Source organism: Diabrotica undecimpunctata, chromosome 3 (assembly GCF_040954645.1).
Source record: "Diabrotica undecimpunctata isolate CICGRU chromosome 3, icDiaUnde3, whole genome shotgun sequence".
NCBI lineage: Eukaryota > Metazoa > Arthropoda > Insecta > Coleoptera > Chrysomelidae > Diabrotica > Diabrotica undecimpunctata.
In genome coordinates this window covers 133,952,313-133,971,403 of record NC_092805.1, presented here as the reverse complement: position 1 = coordinate 133,971,403, position 19,091 = coordinate 133,952,313, and the positions used below count along the sequence as shown (strand labels likewise).

The following is a 19,091-nucleotide window of genomic DNA, read 5'->3' as shown; positions in this document are numbered from 1 at the left end:
CTTTCTTTTGTTGCCTCTTTTCTTTTTATGTTGTACTCTTCCTTGTCACTTCTTGTAAATTTTTATCCTCAAATCGTCCTTTTGTCTTCAATCAATCTACATTCAGCGTCAAAAAACGCTGAGTTTGGATGTTTTTCCTGTTTTCTTATTACCTGCTCTGTCGGTTTTAATATACCTACTGTTAATATTTAACGAAAGCTACTGCCGAAAAACTGAGGGTAACACAAAGGCGATTGGAGAGATCAATGCTGGGTCTGACCTTGAAAGATCGCGTGAGAAATGAGGAGATACGCCGACGAACTGGCGTTGACGATATTATACTGCGAATCAATAAACAAAAGTGGAGGTGGGCTGGACATGTTGCTAGAATGGAAGACGGAAGATGGACGAAGAGATTATTGGAGTGGAGACCAAGAGCCGACAAGCGAAGTCGAGGCAGACCACCCACCCGATGGACCGACGACCTAAGGAGAATAGAAACAAACTGGATTGCAGCAGCTAGAGATAGAGAGAACTGGAGACGTTTGGAGGAGGCCTATATCCAACAATGGATGTGAAAACGGGGCTGGATGATGATGATGATGACTGTTAATATTTACCATCGCCCTTTACTCAACTGGTAGATTTTCATTTCTATTTAATTCCTCCTCTAGTACATTTTTATACTGTTAAATTTGCTTCATTGCCCAGTTTACTTATATTTCCATTTTTACTTATATCTCACACACATCTGGATATTGCTAGTTCATTGTTTCACCGTGGTAATGACAAAAAGTGATCGGAGTCGCAATTTATTCCTATATTAAACGGTACGAAGAAATAAGAATAAGACTTACTCACAATCAATTTATTCTACCACCAAAGACCATTTTCGCATACTATAATTGACTCTTCAGGTCAACGGTAGGTACATGGTAAACTATCATGTACAGTTGACCTGTAGATGCATAGCAAATTATACTCTGCGAAACCGGTCCTTATAGTGATAGAATAAATTGATTGTAAGTCCTTATTATTATTAAGTTATTCTTATTTCTGTTTACCTATTTGAATTATTTTCAATCTTTTTTTGTCTTAACTTAAATTCTTAATCTTTCAAACGGTTCTTTTTAAATTGCTTATTGTTTATAAGCAAAGCCCAGGTGAATTGTTAAAAAAAAGGAACAACTCGGGTTTTAACGGTCGTTTTTTTTTAAATTCGTGTAAAAATTCCAACATGGCGAATAAAAAACTTCCTACATGTTATTGCATCTGAGTTATTTTAATTGTTTATAAATTTAAAATCATAGTACTTTTGCAAACCTATTTTACAATATTTAACATAAACTTTTTCTTCGTTAAATGATTTAATTTGATAAAATAAGCCTTTTTCTTCAATTTGGTGCTTTCAGAATTCATTTAGACCCAATAGTTTACGCATATAACTTACCGGTCTTCACTTCTAATATTTAAAATCAAATAGCGATCTTACATTGTTTATGAATAAAAAATGACGTTTAATCTTTCGTATATTTTGTTTATTAAATATAATTACCACCAAATTTATCAATAGCAGTTGTTAGATACCTGTATCAACGCGCGTCATTAGAAAATCCTTAGCTCCCTGGTCTATATAGTACGTTTTGGATGGAGGATCGCTTTGAAATTAGTATATTCTGATCAATCAGAGTGCAATCCATACTGCCTGGAATTTTCTAAGTTTCATTATGAGTCCGTTTATGAGGAAAATAAGTATTGGTAATTATCAGATTTTGAGTTTGAGCTAGTTGAGATCATTTTTCTCCATTGGGGCTTGTTGTCATCTAAGCTGTGTTGTCCTGCAACATCCTTATAATGCTTTTCTTTTCGGATTTTTTTACGTTAAACTATATTTAAACTATGTCACTATGTTTCCAATATTTTCATTATACTCTTACGTTATATATTAACATCTTTGGATTCAGATTTCATGTTCTAAAACCGCCATAAAAAAAAACAAACCTTTAACAAAAAACTTTATTGACTATTTGGCAACACTTCTTCTTACAGTTATTATAAACAGTAAAACATAATATCACAAATAAAAAGCTGTATAAAGCTAACCTAACTAGACTTCTGTTATGTTTCCACGTATTCAGTTCCTCCATGTACAAAAATTTGTTCCTCAATTCTTGCGGCAGCTCAAATTTGCTGGGTCGTGGAAACAATGAGAGGTAGAAGTCGTATAGTATGGCTCTGACTAGTTCGTTTTCTGACGATTTCGATTCGTCCAGATTGTCATTTAAACACACAAATTTCCTAAAAAAAAAAACAAAATATCATTTTAATTTGTGTTTTGTGCAAACCTATAATTAATTTTTCCGAACATATGCAACCTTCAAAACTTCCCAATCATTTAATCATCTCTTTAATCAAAACGTTGTGTCAGAACCAAAGACCATTTACTCCATCTTGGTGTAAATGGTCTTTGGTCAGAACTAAACGGAGACTGGCGAAGTTGTGTAATCGTGTTTTGCCAAAAACTGCTGCGCAACGTTCGATGAATGTACTTGCGCATTCTAGCCCAAAAATGGGACCGTTTTCCTCTCATTGCCTCAATCAATCTTTACAGAACTTTAATTCTTTCAATCATGGAAAATGAACGCATGTATCTAATAGAAAAAGAAAAGTACTTTGTATAACATGCTGTATCTTCTTCTAATTTGTACATCTTAACAGATGTCCACAAAGAAAATGAATTTCCTGTAGTCTTCTGTATACCATAATCAACAAAAATTTAATTAATTCAAATTTAAAAAATCCTTTAAAAAAAGGTATACTTATTTAAAAGAACCCTTTCGGGCTACATCACAGAACGTTTTCGGAATCAATATTCCATCATCGTTGTAGCTACCTGGAATATTCCATTAAAGTAGTAGCTTAAGTTAAATAATGCTCAAAATCTCTCAAATGATTTCTTAAATGTTGCTGTAGATATTCCAAATAACTCTAAACTATTGCCGTGCTCATTGGCAGTTCGTAAAATTCTTGTAATGGGTTCATTTTGGCCATAATTCGTAGTGTGGAATGGAATGTTGAAAATCTCAGTGTTACGAGTTCTTCTAGTATTAACATTAAAATTTATTAAACTTAGTAACTCTAGATCTTGAACATATCCATTCATAATTTTAAAAAGAAAACATAAATCCGCTTGACATCTTCTATCATGCAGTGATGAGATATTTAGTATTGACAGTATATCATCATATGTGTATTGATGTCTAATAAAACCAATTTTGTAAGCACATACCCTCAAGAATTTATTTTGAACTCTCTCGATACTGTAGATGTCACTGTTATATGAAGGAGACCAAATGAGAGAACCATACTCCAAAACTGATCGAACCAAACTACAGTATAACATTTTTAAAGTTTGAACTGAAAACTGATTACAGTTTCTAAGAATAAATCCCAACATTTTTAAAGCTTTAGCTGAAGTTTCGTTAATGTGATGTTTAAAAGTTAGTTTAGAATCAAAATTTATACCTAAATCTTTAATATTATGCCGTGCCTCTAAAGGTACATTATTTATACCATAATCATAATTTACAAACTCTTGTAACTACTAGGTATACATGTTTAAAGCTACCAATTATATGGGTGAAAACCCTTTAAATATTGTTAAATTGGTTTTATATTACATTGTTGCTGATAATTTTATAGGATGTTAAAGTTTTATCTTCATGGCTTCATGACTTCATGGCAAGGTAACTCTCAACTAGCGTTACTGGCCCGGAGACGTCGCCGCATCGTCTCTATACGGACCTGTACGTAGCAACTGTCCATGTAATCGGAATAATGTGTTTTAAAGCGTCTCTAGCCAACAATATGCATAATTGAATATATTAAAAAAATGTATTACTTATAAAAGTAGCAAACATCAATATATTGGGGTTCTATCTATTCCAAATATCCTGAAGGTTTATGTTTTAAAATTGTAGAAAAGATTGTATAGATGGAATGATGTTAGAAAAATTTTGAATCATAGGTAGGCAAACATCAACAAATTGAGGGTAAATTTAAATATTAATAAGGTCCTATATGTTTTAAATCAACATTATAAAATTACAGTATCCACACATACCTCAGTCTTTAATAATTAATAACTCAGCATCTTACACATATCTAACAACCAAATTTTTTAGGTAACAAATGTTCAAATTGTTTAGATTATGAATGAACGTCGTATTCTTTTGAGATACACATGTGACCAAAAGTTTATACAAATATAGAAAAGCCTATCTTAAATATCTATCCGTATGTCATTGACACCACAGAATCTAATGTTACTGCAGAAATATGTTCTAAAACTACCCACAGTTCCTTATATTACAAAAAAAAACAAGAAACTAACTAAAGATATGAAGAAACTTCGTTTTCTTTACCTCTTATTCCTTCTAATTTCATCCAAATTACCAACTACGTCACTAATATTCGAGTTTAACATCGTAAAATGTACATACTTATTCTCAGAGCTAGGAACCAACTCAAAGTTGTATCGAAACACTTTTTCGAATCGTTCTAATAGAATATTTGATAGATATCGGCAATCTTCAATGAGATATTTCGTAATTGTCGGCTGAAAAAAATACAAAACAATAACTATATATGCAAAATCAAGTCTTTCAGAAAAGTTTTCTCTTATTTTTTTTTGTTCAGAATTATATAGATCTATCTATGTATTATCAGATATTTGCATTCAAAATCTGTCCAATGGCCAACTTATAAGTACAATATTGCCATATTTTGTGACTCATCAGGTACCCAGATGTAGACAAACTCAAAAGCAGGGAGCAACATAGGGTGTGTTCTCATTTTTCCTCCGATGATACTAGGCATAAACCTTACAGAGGCGACATCTACATTTTAAGTCATTGAACTACGACTTATGTGTAACTTATGCATAGTTGCTGTTGCAATTGACGTATAGTCAAACGTGGATTACCTGTTGATCTGCGACCCAGAAGACGTTTGAACTGAAATAATTTTGTTCCATCCGCAAAGGCCTATGCAAAATGTCGAAGTTAAACTTTAATCTGATCGACTAGCTTTTCATTTTTGATTATTGCCTATGCGATGTTGACAAATTATGAAAGTGTGACACACATCTGATATATGTTATCACTAAATATAATTGTAAACTTTGAAAAACTACTGCTTTATCAGAGAGGTTATTCGTTATTGGCTGTATCAAAGATATTTGATATAACTCCCCATTATGGCGACTTAATATTTAAAGAGCTCTTGTAGTTTTTGAATAACAAAATTTATGGATAACCTATCCTACTCTCAATGTACAATTACAGCGTCATGTATGTGAGAAACTAATTAATAATTACTATGTATTATTTACGGATTAAGAAATAATTTACCAATTTTGAGTCTATATATCTCTCGTATAAGGGTGCATGGATTTCTGGAAATTGTTTGTGTTCTGAACAATTCATCAATATTTCTTCAAAATGATCTACAATTGTATAACTCAGTGGCAATTCGTATATTTGGGTAAGCAGTGTTCTTATCTCTCTATCTGACCAAGTCCTGTAACAGATATTGGTTAAAAAATACAAGTTTGAATCATTGATTGACTAAACTGGTTGGTTGCCAACCAGACCTTTGGTATTGGACTGCACAAGTACAAATAAAATCGTGAAAAATGAATCTACAACTATTACAACAAGCTGAACTTTATCAATTGTAAACTTAAGGTAACTTATAACTCTACTCGAAACGAAAGGCTTTATTAATCATAACAATTTGGTGACTGATGTTCAAAACAAGGTTAATTTTACTAACTCAAATAAAGTCACCAAACTTAACAATAAATGTGGAAATCTGAAACTCTGGAAATAACAGAAAATATTTTAATTTTCAATTAAACCCAAAAGTAAAAAATCTTTCTAACATTATTTTTTTTAACAACTCCTGAATTAAAGCCTTAAATGTTCCATCCCAAAATAAGATCTCTTAAAGATCTTGAGAGTCTTTACATGTTTACATTGAGATCGACACAGCTAGACAAAACCTTTCACTTTTTCTTTGGAAAAATCTTCATTTAAAAATTCTTTAAAATTATATTCCATAGTACTGGCATTGTCCGGTTGGGCCGACAACCCTATAACAGGACTCTAAGAAAACAAACTCACAAATCAAAACCTTAAATTTGACAAAAGAAAAAATAAAAACTTCCATTTGGTAATCAGTAAAGATGATAAAGACAACTGTCTAGTTATTTCAGAATAACATCTTATAGTAACTTTAGGTTATTGTCAGTTAACCCATCAAAAAAAATTCATTATCAAATTTAAAGACAGCATTAAGAAATTTTCTGATTTTTTCTCTGAACATAAAGCACCATATCAAAAATCGTTAGTAATCCAAGATACATATAGTTGACATTTCTATCCGCCCTGTTGTTAGTTTCATTAATACTCCAGTGTATAATTTATCTAAATTCATATTCAACATTATAAAGAATTTTTGATTAACTTTTTACCACGATTTCCGTTAAAAATAAGTTTATTTTGACATTTTGATTTAAACTTCGAAAACTGTTCTTGAAATAGAAATTAAACTTCCATTCGAGGTTCCATGTCGTTGTGCCTTGGTTATGATAAACATAGTTTTTTTTTAGTAAAATCACATTCAAAATCAAAGAAAAACGTTCACAAGCCATAGAAATACTTTCACTTGTGAGAAAGAGTTGTTTTTGCAATGAAAAATTGCAATTAGGGAGCCATTTATTGGTCTACTCTCCTATAACTAGGTAGCCTTTTCAAAAATACTAATTTTGTGTTCTGAATTTCACTGTTTGCAGACTTTTGATATGTATTTAAGATATTATTATTTAAGTTCCCCCGCCCCACCCCAGCTAGTCGTGTTTTTGTCATTCAACATTTGAACAAATGTTTCTCAGTTTTTCAATCCAATGTAAATTTCGACCAACCTGCTTCTTTTGGCACACCTGGTATAAACACCAATGACCTAATCTAATAGCTGTCTACAAATTGGAAATAATGGAAAAACATTTACAGATTTTTTCAGCTCCACATTTTAAATAAAAACATCTAATCATAAAAAAATACTCACATGGACCCATCTGTATCAAACTCATCAAATATCTCCCCCACGCTTCTGCTCTTCTTTTCTGATATTATAAAATGATAGTAAGAAAAAGAGAACTGCATATCATTCTCTTTCCTCACTCTATTTGTTTCTGTAACTACAAATTCTTGTTTAAATTTCTCCTCCAGTTGATGCATTATTTCTTTGTCTATCAAAATAGGGGCATGTGCAGGTACTTTTCTTGATTGAAATCCATATTTGTTATTAAAAGCTCTATTTGTATGCTGCAAAGAAGCACTATATGCATCAATACTCTTACAGTGCTTTGATCTCTCGAAATATTTAGACTTGTAAGTACCTCTTCTTCTCCTGCTTCTTCTCTTCAATTTATTTGTTGTAATGACCTTCTTATTATGATTTTTAACCAGCAATGATATATTTTTTGGCAGAATTAAACTGATATGACTCTTGTTAGTACTTTCACTGAAGTTATTAATTTTTTTAAGAAATGATCGGTAAAAGTTGGTCTGGACTTTTTCAATAGTCTCTTGAAGAGCAATATTTCTGGTTTCGTTTTCTTCATGTTTATCTTCTAATGCTTCTGTTGTGAGGTCAAACAGGAGCTTTCTCTGAAAGAAAAAGAGTTTTAAGTACATGGTTAATAGTTTTTAAAGCATATTTATTCCAAATTTACAAGGCCTATACAATAAAATAAAACAAAAACAAATTAATAAACAAATGGATTAATTCAAAGTTATACAAGAAAATAAAAAATATATTACCTGTTCTTCAAAATCATCACAATCACCTCCATCCATCTGACACTCTGGCCTATAACAATCTTTGTCACATTGACCATCATTAACATACATCCATAGACAGTTTGGTGCACAATTTGGTACCGCCCATGCCAAATATATTAAGAAGCCTTTGCTTCCTGTATAAAAATCATCTAAGTACAATGGTGAACCAAGAAATATATCATCATTAAAGTATATGAACTTTTTTGAAAGTCCTGGTATTCTAAAATATGCAAATCGATGGTGCATATGCATATTCTTGAATGGAAGAAATTGCTATCTTATATTACAAAGATCATATATTCATTTATACAATTTTATTAATGATTTTTTATTCTTATATACTGTAAAATATGAAATTAACATGTCCATCTAATTAAATAACTTAATTAATTTGTAAATATTTTTATAGTAGTATTACTTATGTAGAATGTATGACCTTTGTAAAGTAGGTTAGTGAATGTATACCTATGAAGGTTGCACTCAATTGCTGGACTAGAAAATGTTGGCAAGTTTGATATATCTTTAAATATATCTTCATGTGTAACAATGGTAACTTTTTCATAATCCAAATTTAGCCAATACGGAATTTGGCCATTGGTCACTATATACACATGGTTTATCCATGGGGCATACTTCTCTAAAGACCTATAAACAGAAATATATATTATTATCTTTTGCCTCCTTAATTTGTCAGTCTTACCTGAGAGAGAATTTTAGTTCATATTTATCATCAAATCGTTGCTTAGAAGCATCACAAGTAATATTCCTGTGATCTTTTAAGTATTCATTCAAATTTCTTAAGAATTCCGGGTCAGATCCATTTACCCAGGTGTATACTACATCTATGTTTTCATTATATTGGCAGTTTTTTGTACTTGAAGAATAAACTTTGTCAAAGATCTAAAAAACACATTTTATATGATAAAAAATATTAGTAACATTGGTGTAAATCGCTTACCTCAAATATATGGTAAATAAATATCACTAAAAATAAAGACAAAGATAATAAAAATATAAACCTAATGAAAAAATATCTTTTCAAATGAAAGATCACAACCATTTTATAAGTCTATCAAAGTAACATTATGTTAAAATGAACACATAAGGAATTAGCAGTTCGTATATGATACTTTTGTTTACATACAGAACGATATTAACACACATGTTGCAGATCTTTGCACTATTTAAGTATTGCAAAATTTAATCGAATAAATAAATAAATCGTAACCTCAAATTGCAAAAATCTTGATATCCAATAGCCAAAAGCCAATGGGCTTATGGTCTTATTTTATTATTTTCAAAATGACATCCGCCAATAAGATCTTTGTTGGCTAAACATCTTCAATGATCGAGTCTAAATTAGCCTCGTATGTGAATTGAAAGGATTTACATAGGCGCGCGCAATTAATCTATATATTAAATATTTTTATTTTAAACTTCTAAAGTCATATTTTCTCTAATGATTTGGTAAATATTTATTCGAAAAATAACAAACTTTAATTTACTTCCTGATATTTGATGATATTTTGTTAATTTCTTAATCGTTACGTCGATTTTTATTATTATTTTTTGAATACATCACTAATCTGATTTTGAGCATATGTCATTTATTAGCACAAAATCTCGTTTGTTCAAAATACTGATAGAAAAATTTATACCTGGAAATTTGATTACATCGCAAAACAATAATTTGCGATCTTGAATATTTATTTAATCGCATTTTTTGTTTACAGTTACACATATCAACACGTGGTTTTTGAATTTAAATATTCAAATTTAGGGGTGAAATGGAAAACCAAGAAATTGACTGTGTTGAATGGAAAGATAGACGTATAAATAGAGGAAAAACTGAGTCTGGATTAACACACGAATGCGGAGTATTTGGTGCTATTGGTAATGAAAAGTGGCCATGTAATTCCGAAATCGCTCAATTTATTTGTATAGGTTTAGAAGCTCTTCAACACAGGTAAGTAGTAATTCTTGAACAAAATATCTGGATGAATAAGAATTTTATTTTTGTGATTTTAGGGGTCAAGAATCAACTGGTATTGTTACCAGTGAAGGTAATAATGATTACCACGTCCATAAAGGTATGGGCTTGGTCAGACATGTATTTAGTAATGACAGTATTTCAAAACTACCTGGATTCCAAGGGATAGGTAAATTTTGTTCACTTAGCTAATAGTCATTAGTTTAACATATCCCTTTTAGGCCATACAAGGTATTCAACAAGTGCAAAATCTGAACAGGTAAATTGTCAACCATTTGTTGTACATTCCATGCATGGTGCTTTGGCAGTAGCTCATAATGGGGAGTTGGTAAATGCTGCAGTATTAAGAAAACAGGTAAGAAATTATTATTTTTATGTACTTTGATTTCAAGAAATATCTTACTTCTTAACTCGTTGCTGGCTAAGAGTAGGATCCTGAATCCCATTTTTATTATACACTTCTTCCTTCTAATTCTTCAGAATTATTCATGTATTGTTATCTAAAATTTGCTCTTTCGTAGCTCTCTAGTTTAATTTTAATGTTATAAGCATACTACTTGATTTTTTTCTGTTTATTTTACATAATTGATGTATTCTTTTTATGCTTTTATTTCTTTAAATAGTTTTAACTCCAGACATATATTTTAATTTCATTGTTTTTCAACTAATGTTTTCAAATTTTTTGTTTTTTAATTGTTATTGAAAATGTGATTATCATTTTTACTTAAATGCCCCTATTCTATTTATGCTCCTATCTATAGATTGTTTAGATTTTCTGTTCTTTGCTCTTAAAATTATATTATCTACTTATATTTATTTCCTGTTTTCCTCTTGTAGTAATCTGTTGTTGGCTTATTTGTATTTAATTGTAATGGGAAGTGCAATTATATTAATAAAAAGTGATATAGCATAAAAAACAATGAATATTTTGTACTTGAAGATGATTTAGGAACTATTACGACAAATATATGCTGATAAGAAAAGAAGAAAATAAAAATCTAGCTATGTGGGCATCGTGTTTATGAGAAAATAAACATATATAAAAATGTTAAAGGTGACAGTGTAAAATATGTGTGTATATCAATAGATATATTACATTAAAATCAAAAAGTTATCTTGTGGAGCTTATAGAACAATCATTCTTTTGTAAAAGTCAGTTCTTAATAAAATCAGACCAGAATTTGCTAAAAAACTGTTGTACAAAACTAACATGCAAAGATTAATACTTAACAAAATTAAGTACAACAGATATATGTTTATGTTGACAGTTGAATTACTAAATGTTAATTATAGTAGTAGAAATGAGATTTCTTGCTGCAAATGCAGATGCTGAAAGTTATATAGTTAAAGAAAAATCCATTCAATGCTTACAAACAAATCTAAATTCTACAGCATAGTTATTTTTCTTACTAAAATTTGATTATTATCAAATGTCTTTCTGTCTCAATTAAATTAGTCAAAGTGAAAATAGAAACTTCAAATAGATATTTCACTTAGGTAAATAACCTGGGAGCTAAAGTAAGGAAATGTTTAGCTTTAAAGCTCAAAATATATTTGAATTGTTACTGGAACTTTTGATATTTTTATATTTGTCTTATATTGGCAAGTAGTAGTAGTAGATAGTTGAAAACACTAGGAATAACAAGAAACTTAAGGAAAGGAAAAAACAACATTGAAACATTAAAAAAAATATTAGTAAATTCAAATAGGAGTTAGGCATTTAATAAAAAAAATTGTGCAAGAAGTACTAAATAATATAAAATCAAAGCAAATTTAGGGTGACTATAAACAACCTTTGTTAGCAGTATCATAATTCAGCAATTAAAGATTAAAGAAAAAATATGAACAATGTTCATCAAGAACATTTTTGGTATTGTTATAGTATTTTATTAATTAAGCAAGATTTTATTAATAATAAATGATGATTTAAAAACTTACATAAATCCATGGTGATTGCATAAACAGATTTCACAATAATTTACATTTTTATACCTACTGTGTATTTAACAAAATTAAATATTGACACATTTACAAGTTCATATTTCACAATATACCAGGAAATATTTTTTTTTCTTTGAACTATTTGCTGTGTAGGAAACTCAAATTTCTGTTAAATAGGTAAAGGAGAACAAAGTTCACTGTCTAGAGGTTAAAAGAGATAACAGCAATTTTTTTAAATGTTATCTGCAATTAAAAAAAAATAAATATAAGATACACTCTTTGTTTGAAGCCTATAAATTAAATTTTTGCCATTTGTAATTTGTGTTCCCCTGGGACTATCTTCTACTGGCGCCAAATTGATGATTTTTACACTTAATGTTTTTTATTTCTGTCTTCTTAGGTGTCTAGATTAGTGTAAAATTGATTCATAAATATTTTTCTGCTTCATTAATATATGTGTTACATATGTCCCCCATTTCTTAATATGTTTGTAGATTACATTGTCCTTTTGCTCTGGATTTGTTCCTAGAATATTTTCCTCTCCACTTATGTATGGTTATACACACAAGATAAAAAATAATGAACATTCCTTCAGGTAGCATTCATACAGATCCCATAGCGAAAAATATTAATTTATGCAAAATGACTAAAGGTCATAACGAAGTATTGAAGGGCGCTACAGAGTTTTTAGTGTCTTATGATCTGGTTAGAAACGCCCTCCCTTAACGTGCTACACTACTTATTATATTGTAAGATGGACAAGCTGATATACTAAGGTAAAAAATAGTGTCAGTTAAATGAACCATTTATTTTAAATTAATGTTACATTATATTAATGTACAGAATACTATCAAGTTCTCACGAGTTAGAATTGATCGATTTCGAATGATTAAAAACTTAAAATACTACATATTGAATTAAGAATCAGCGACTTAGCTTTATTTCGTCATTACTTCTCAGTACTCCCGTTCCATATTGCCAGGTGTTGATCTAGGGACCACTTCCATATATCAATTTTACATTTCTGATTCGACACTGGGTAAAAGAATTCAGGTCCAAAACATACCTGCTCTGTGCCTTCCTTAGCTGCTACATGGGTAGCTTTATTCTATCTAATACCGGAATGTGCAGATACCCATCTAAGAGCTATTTTGTTATTTTTAGCCTGAAACTCATTAAGAGATTGAAAACATGTTGTTATGCAACTCTATTGTTTGATACATGATTTACCAATGCTTATAAATCTGATTGGTTATTTGAGTACATAATTATATCAGGATCCCGAATTCCAACTTTGATCATTGTTTCAGAAGCTTCCTGTAGGCGAAATGTCTTCGCCTGAAAAACGGTAACATGTTCACCAAGATATGAGTAAAAGCTAGTTCTGTCGGACAAAGGAAGACGAAGAGTTTACTATTCACGAAGACTATTTCTGCCCCGGTTTTCTTAGTTCATATTATATTCCCGTATAACATTACGGGAATATAATATGAACGTATATATTTCGTACCTTTCGATACCTCCAATACACCCTCATACTCTTCTTTAAATCTACGATCAATGGTTCATCACCGGAGTATGAGAGTCTTTCAGCATCGCCAGCATTAGAAGTACCCACCTACCTTCTACACATATGTCTACACGGTTACAAAGTCTATCTTTCCTGCCAACCAGCCTCTTCTCAGTCCATGTTCCAGATCTTTTAACTCAATACATGGATTTGTATGCCTCTCTATCTATGTATATATATATATATATATATATATATATATATATATATATATATATAAGAATTACTGGATATTAGTGACTGCCAACCAGCCTCTTCTCAGTCCATGTTCCAGATCTTTTAACTCAATACATGGATTTGTATGCCTCTCTATCTATGTATATATATATATATATATATATATATATATATATATATATATATATATATATATATATATATATATATATATATATATATATATATAAGAATTACTGGATATTAGTGACTGTCAATATAAACAAACAACACAGTTTATTAGGGTTGCAGTCAGGAAATTGGCCGGGATGTTAATGAAACACTCTTATGACTTTTCGTCTAGCTTTCGGAATCGTTTTGTTCCTTTTTCAAGACTATAATAAGAAAAAAGTGTAAATATTTATAAAATATCACAAATCTTCAGTGCAACTTACTAGTCGTTGAGATTATTTACAAAAGCATAGACACTCAACATTAATAACAACACACATAAAATATAAAATAGTGGACAAAATACATTTAAAATTCTTTAAAATTTAGGTACAAGTAGTAAAAATTTTGTTGTCATCTTTTACTATATAGTGTGTTTTAACTCTGGCACATAGAGAACAAAAAGAAAAAATCCTATGATTAAAAAGTAATTAGGTGTATTTAATATCATGTTTCTTTTTAAGAAATACTAGAGGCCCATCTTAGGTGATTTTAATTTTTAAACCTGTCTTAATGGTATGCAACATGTTATGCATATAACTGTAATTTGTGTGGGTACGGGTACAGGTAGATATTAATTTTATTTTGGATGTTTTTCCAGTAAGTAACAATAAATGTTGCTCAGTTTATCTATGTCTGACTTTTTATTGATGCAAGATGTACTTGATTTTATGGAACACATTTCCAAGAAAACACGTTTTGAATGGTTCTTTTCCTTTGCCAAAATACAGGAATCCTCGAAATTAAATTCATGTTTCAACGTTAATGCATGTTCTGTCAATGCACATGCATTTATTTTTTTGGTTTTTATATCGCTACGATGTGAGATCACCCTACTGTGAAAATTACGAGATGATTCTCCTATATATATTTTGTTGCAATTATTAGTTGAGTGTGTATGCTTTTGTAAATAATCTCAACGACTAGTAAGTTGCACTGAAGATTTGTGATATTTTATAAATATTTTACACTTTTTTCTTATTATAGAGTCTTGAAAAAGGAACAAAACGATTCCGAAAGCTAGACGAAAAGTCATAAGAGTGTTTCATTAACATCCCGGCCAATTTTCTGACTGCAACCCTAATAAACTGTGTTGTTTGTATATATATATATATATATATATATATATATATATATATATATATATATATTCTACTATAGGGATTCTACAGTATTCACTGCCTTCCCTCGCTCAACCGTTTCCATCTCTCTCGGTTGTCCCATTCTCCATCGTTTAGGCCTCTCTTACTCATGGCGTCGTCTACTTCGTTCCTTCAGGATTTTCGGGGTCGTTCTCTTTTCCTCCTTCCTATGAGGCTCCATTCGGTTATTCTCTTTATCCATCTGCTGTCTCTAGTTCTTCTTACATGTCCATACCACTTTAGTCTTTTTTGTTCTATATATGTTAATATGTCTGTTTCTATTGATGTTCTTTGCTTTATTTCGTCATTACTACTCCTATCCATTCTTGTTACTCTGCAGCATCTTCGCAGGCATTCCATCTCTGTTGCTACTATCTTACTACTCTATCTATGTCCCTCCCATAAAGATCACAGCAAGGTATATTTCAAAGGAAGAAAGAAAGATTCCCGCTTGAGGACATCCCTTTCCAATGGGCCTAGTTGATTTCGCTCCCGCGCACTCCACTATAACTCGTCTGTGTCCCGCCATAAACACAATCCACTGAGTGACTGGCTCAGGGACACGGCATCGCACCATTGAGAGCTTCAGCGATTCGAAGTCTACATTGCCGAAGGCCCCCCCTATGTTCATGAATAATCCTGTACCAAACTGACTATCAGTTGTTTTCTCTCTAGTCTACAAACTAGTTAATGTAGCGCCGACTACACAGAGCGACTTAGAACTGTACTGATTATCATTCAGAAGACCCGAAATTTCAGGCTGCTCGTGAATTAACTAATATATTAATCTTTCCATCAGAATAGTATAACCAACCGAAAGGATCGGACTTTTTGACAACGACAAAGGAGCTTGTTGATCCTCGGAGAACAAATAAAAAAAAGTCCAAAAATACAAATATTTAGGATCAATGATTAATAACAACGACTATACTGAAGAAATTAATTCAGAAATCAGGAATTGGACAATCAAAATACACATTTACCAAAATAAAAGAATGTTTCGTGTAACGATTTGTCGATCGGATTAAGAGTTAGACTTTTGTGTTTTCTATAGGCATAGAGGTGTATTAAGCGAAAAAGTTACAGATTTGAATCGGTAAGCCGTTGCGTTTGGTCCAAATATAAGTGAAAGAAAAACAAAATACATATATGGAGTGCACAAACACGTGTTCGTAAACAACGTTTCATAAATAAATAAATTTTAAAGATAATTTGCCTCGCTTGGCTATGTACTACTTTCTTGTTACTTTCCATATAAAACCAGTTGATTTTAGATAAGATATAAATATAAGTTATATTTAAGAAACGTTTACAGATGTTAAAATAAATATAATTTAACTTACATATTTAGTATCTCAATATAAAGACTTACAATCGACTCTTAGCAGAAAAACAATGAATAACTATTTTACTAATGCAAAACTAGTTCGACCCTGTTTTGATGTGAAAACGCAATGAATACAATTAAATGTTTTAAATAATGTCGGATTTTATCGTTTTGTTCGTACATTTCCGAGGCAGACTTTTATACAAAACGATTTTCAATGAAAATATTTCAGGTACTAGACCGAGGAGTAGGTCTGTCGACACATTCCGATAGCGAACTAATAACTCAAGCCTTGTGCCTTAATCCACCAGAAGGCGAAGTTAACGGTCCGGATTGGCCTGCTAGGATTCGTCACTTAATGCAATTGGCACCACTGAGTTATTCTCTCTGTTTGATGCTAAAAGACCGGATCTATGCCGTAAGGGATCCGTATGGGAACAGACCGCTATGTTTGGGTGTAATTTTAGCCCCTGGTCAAGAAAGTAAGTATGAATTGTTTTTGTATGAATTATAATTGTAATAATTACAGTTTGATGTAATCTCGAGGTACTGCTCGGTGCGGACCTTAGATGTGATTTCAAATTTATTGCTTGAAAATTTCGAATGTATATGAACGCCGTTTTGGTTCTAATTGCAGGAGTGATAGCTAAAATTCTCACTTTGATGTATCTTGTTTTTAACATGAATTAGTAGTTTCGCAACGTTACTTATATTTGAAAATAAACTAATTTTCTGTGCTTGAAACTAATTTTCTGTGCTTGAAACTAATTTTCTGTGCTTGACTCAAGCACAGAAAATGAACTCAAGTTCTCAACTCTTCACTAGGAAATAACTTTAATAACTAACTAACTAGGGTGATAGTTTTGGTGACTCCTAATATGAGACAAGTGAAAGAAATAAATAAAAAAAGAAAATAATTGGAGAATGTGTACAAAATGATGGCTCGAGAGACGACTGTACGTAATATGAAGCAAAGACATAAAGAACTAACAAGAAATATAGGGTCATGAAAAAGTTGAAAGATGAATACAACATTTGTGGAATTATATGGTTATAAATAAATTAAAAATCAACTTTTTTAGCAAAAGTTTTTTGCCCTTTTAGGATAAATCTAACTGATTTTGCAAACGATTTGTTATAATAGATGCGCAGCATCTTAAGGTTGAGTTTACCGAAAGTACAAGTTGAATATAGCCGCATGTGTCAAAAATATTTCGGTTTGGCAGTGTTGGCATGTTTTTATAATGCATACGTTGTATGCTTCAAATATAAAGAGATAAAGCTTTTAAAAAGTACATTTTGACTATACTATTTTGTGAATTCTGCAATTTTTAATTTATATGAAGCAATAACGAGTAAATATTTGTCTCTTTTGAGATTAATTGCAAACATCTGTTGTAATCTGGCAACTGCTGATTTGACGATTGCCAAATCTATCCCTTAATCTGTCAAAGGGTAATTGCTAAAAAAAATTCTAATAATAAAATGCAATTAATCTACAAAGAAACAACTATTTACTCATTGTTGTTTTATATAAATCAAAAATTGCAGAATTCATAACATAATATATACAAAATGTACTTTTGTAAAGTTTTATCTTTATAATCAGCTTGTACTTTCGCTAAACTCGACCCATCCCAAGAAAACACAAATTACATTACTTAAAAAAGTTACGAGTGACTAGAGATGTTGGATTTCTTTTAATTAATTATCTATCAAAGCTTCAAACAGTTTATGTGAAATATTATTCCTATCTACGAAAAAACCTGGATTGTAAATGTAAAAATTCGTTTTTTATCAAATAACTCGTTCGAAATAAATTATAAATTATAAAATAAACTTTAATAATTAAGTCAACGTCTTATTTCCAACGTAATAAAACATGGAGTGGAGACTTTCACGGCTGGTGGGTTGTAATGATACATTGTTTTACGTAATAATCTACCCTTGAGTGCAAAATAATCAACTCAAAATTATTTTGCGAAAGTACGCGTCCTGTTTCAATCTAAAAAGTGTAAATTTAAAATAAATATCATCAGACATCAGTCACCTAAGTTCGGAACTGCATTACAAATGGATACCACATCCGTCAAAGCAGCTCATGCAGAAGCATTATTGAAAGAAGGCCTGAGCCAGAGAGCCGCGGCAAATCGACTAAATTTAAGTCAATCTGCTATGTCCCGAGTCCTCGGTACCAAGATACTGATGATTATTTCCGCCGACAAGGAGGAGGCCGTAAACGAATAACAATGGAGAGAGGTGATGGATTTCTTTTAATGAAATCCCTGAGAAATCGACATTTGACGATCTCAATCTCAAAGAAGAGCTTAGAGAGATCCGAGGTGTGGTTACCAGCGTTTGGACGGTCAGAAGGAGACTGAAGGCAGCCAATCTGACACCAAAAAGGGCAGCTACGGGTCTCAAACTAACTGCAGCCCAGATGCAAAGACAAGAATTTGCTCGCGAACGACAAAATGATCGCGTAATATAAGGTATTATTCTCCGACGAAAGTAAGATCTGCCTACATGGCAACGACAAGAGGCGTTGATTATATAGAAGGCCAGGAGGGCGATTTGCTTAATCTTGTATACGAGAAATTGTGTAACGTGAAGGCTGTCCTTGTATGTTTTGTGCAGGCATTTCCGTGGATGGGAAAACCGAGTTAGTTTTCGTGCCTGATGGAGGACGTGGAGGAGGTTTAACGGCGTATCGTTACAATAGAGACAATCATATGGTTCCATACGCGGGATTTATTGGTGATGCCTTTATTTTAATGCACGACGCCATACCGCATGAGTACCACCTATCTGACTGAGATCGGTATACCTACATTAAATTGGCCTGCGT

The 19,091-nt window shown here is 31.4% G+C and overlaps 2 protein-coding genes across 4 annotated transcripts in view; one reads left to right on the top strand and one right to left on the bottom strand.

Annotated features, from left to right (window-relative positions):
* Positions 1–1,981: 1,981 nt before the first annotated feature.
* On the bottom strand, positions 1,982–12,019 carry Gnptab (N-acetylglucosamine-1-phosphate transferase subunits alpha and beta). Of its 3 annotated transcripts, XM_072526957.1 has the most exons (9): positions 11,815–12,019; positions 8,845–8,870; positions 8,587–8,786; positions 8,352–8,531; positions 7,866–8,106; positions 7,108–7,712; positions 5,391–5,559; positions 4,404–4,597; positions 1,982–2,277 (listed from the first exon to the last, which is right to left on the bottom strand). In XM_072526957.1, exons 1-9 carry the CDS (start codon positions 11,822–11,824, stop codon positions 1,983–1,985), a joined length of 1,920 nt encoding a protein of 639 aa, XP_072383058.1. In that variant the 5' UTR covers positions 11,825–12,019; the 3' UTR covers position 1,982. The 3 variants fall into 3 exon arrangements, with proteins under 3 accessions (XP_072383058.1, XP_072383059.1, XP_072383057.1); XM_072526958.1 differs by lacking the exon at positions 8,845–8,870 and having other exon boundaries at positions 11,815–12,018; XM_072526956.1 differs by lacking the exon at positions 11,815–12,019 and having other exon boundaries at positions 8,845–9,148.
* Positions 9,291–19,091, top strand: part of LOC140437431 (amidophosphoribosyltransferase-like) — a 38,628-nt gene continuing 28,827 nt past the window's right edge. Inside the window, exons 1-4 of the mRNA XM_072526960.1 lie at positions 9,291–9,852; positions 9,915–10,045; positions 10,098–10,231; positions 16,476–16,725. Of these exons, the coding sequence (XP_072383061.1) occupies positions 9,674–9,852; positions 9,915–10,045; positions 10,098–10,231; positions 16,476–16,725 (694 nt within the window). The 5' untranslated portion in view covers positions 9,291–9,673. The remainder of the gene's footprint in view (positions 9,853–9,914; positions 10,046–10,097; positions 10,232–16,475; positions 16,726–19,091) is intronic.

What these genes read in the sequence shown, in the direction of transcription:
- Gnptab (XM_072526956.1), bottom strand. Translation starts at nt 8,946, where the DNA reads ATGGTTGTGATCTTTCATTTGAAAAGATATTTTTTCATTAGGTTTATA. An exon ending in GAACTAAAATTCTCTCTCAG is followed by an intron (nt 8,532 to 8,586) that starts GTAAGACTGACA and finishes TTCTGTTTATAG; the next exon opens with GTCTTTAGAGAAGTATGCCC. An exon ending in TTTGATACAGATGGGTCCAT is followed by an intron (nt 5,560 to 7,107) that starts GTGAGTATTTTT and finishes TATCTGTTACAG; the next exon opens with GACTTGGTCAGATAGAGAGA.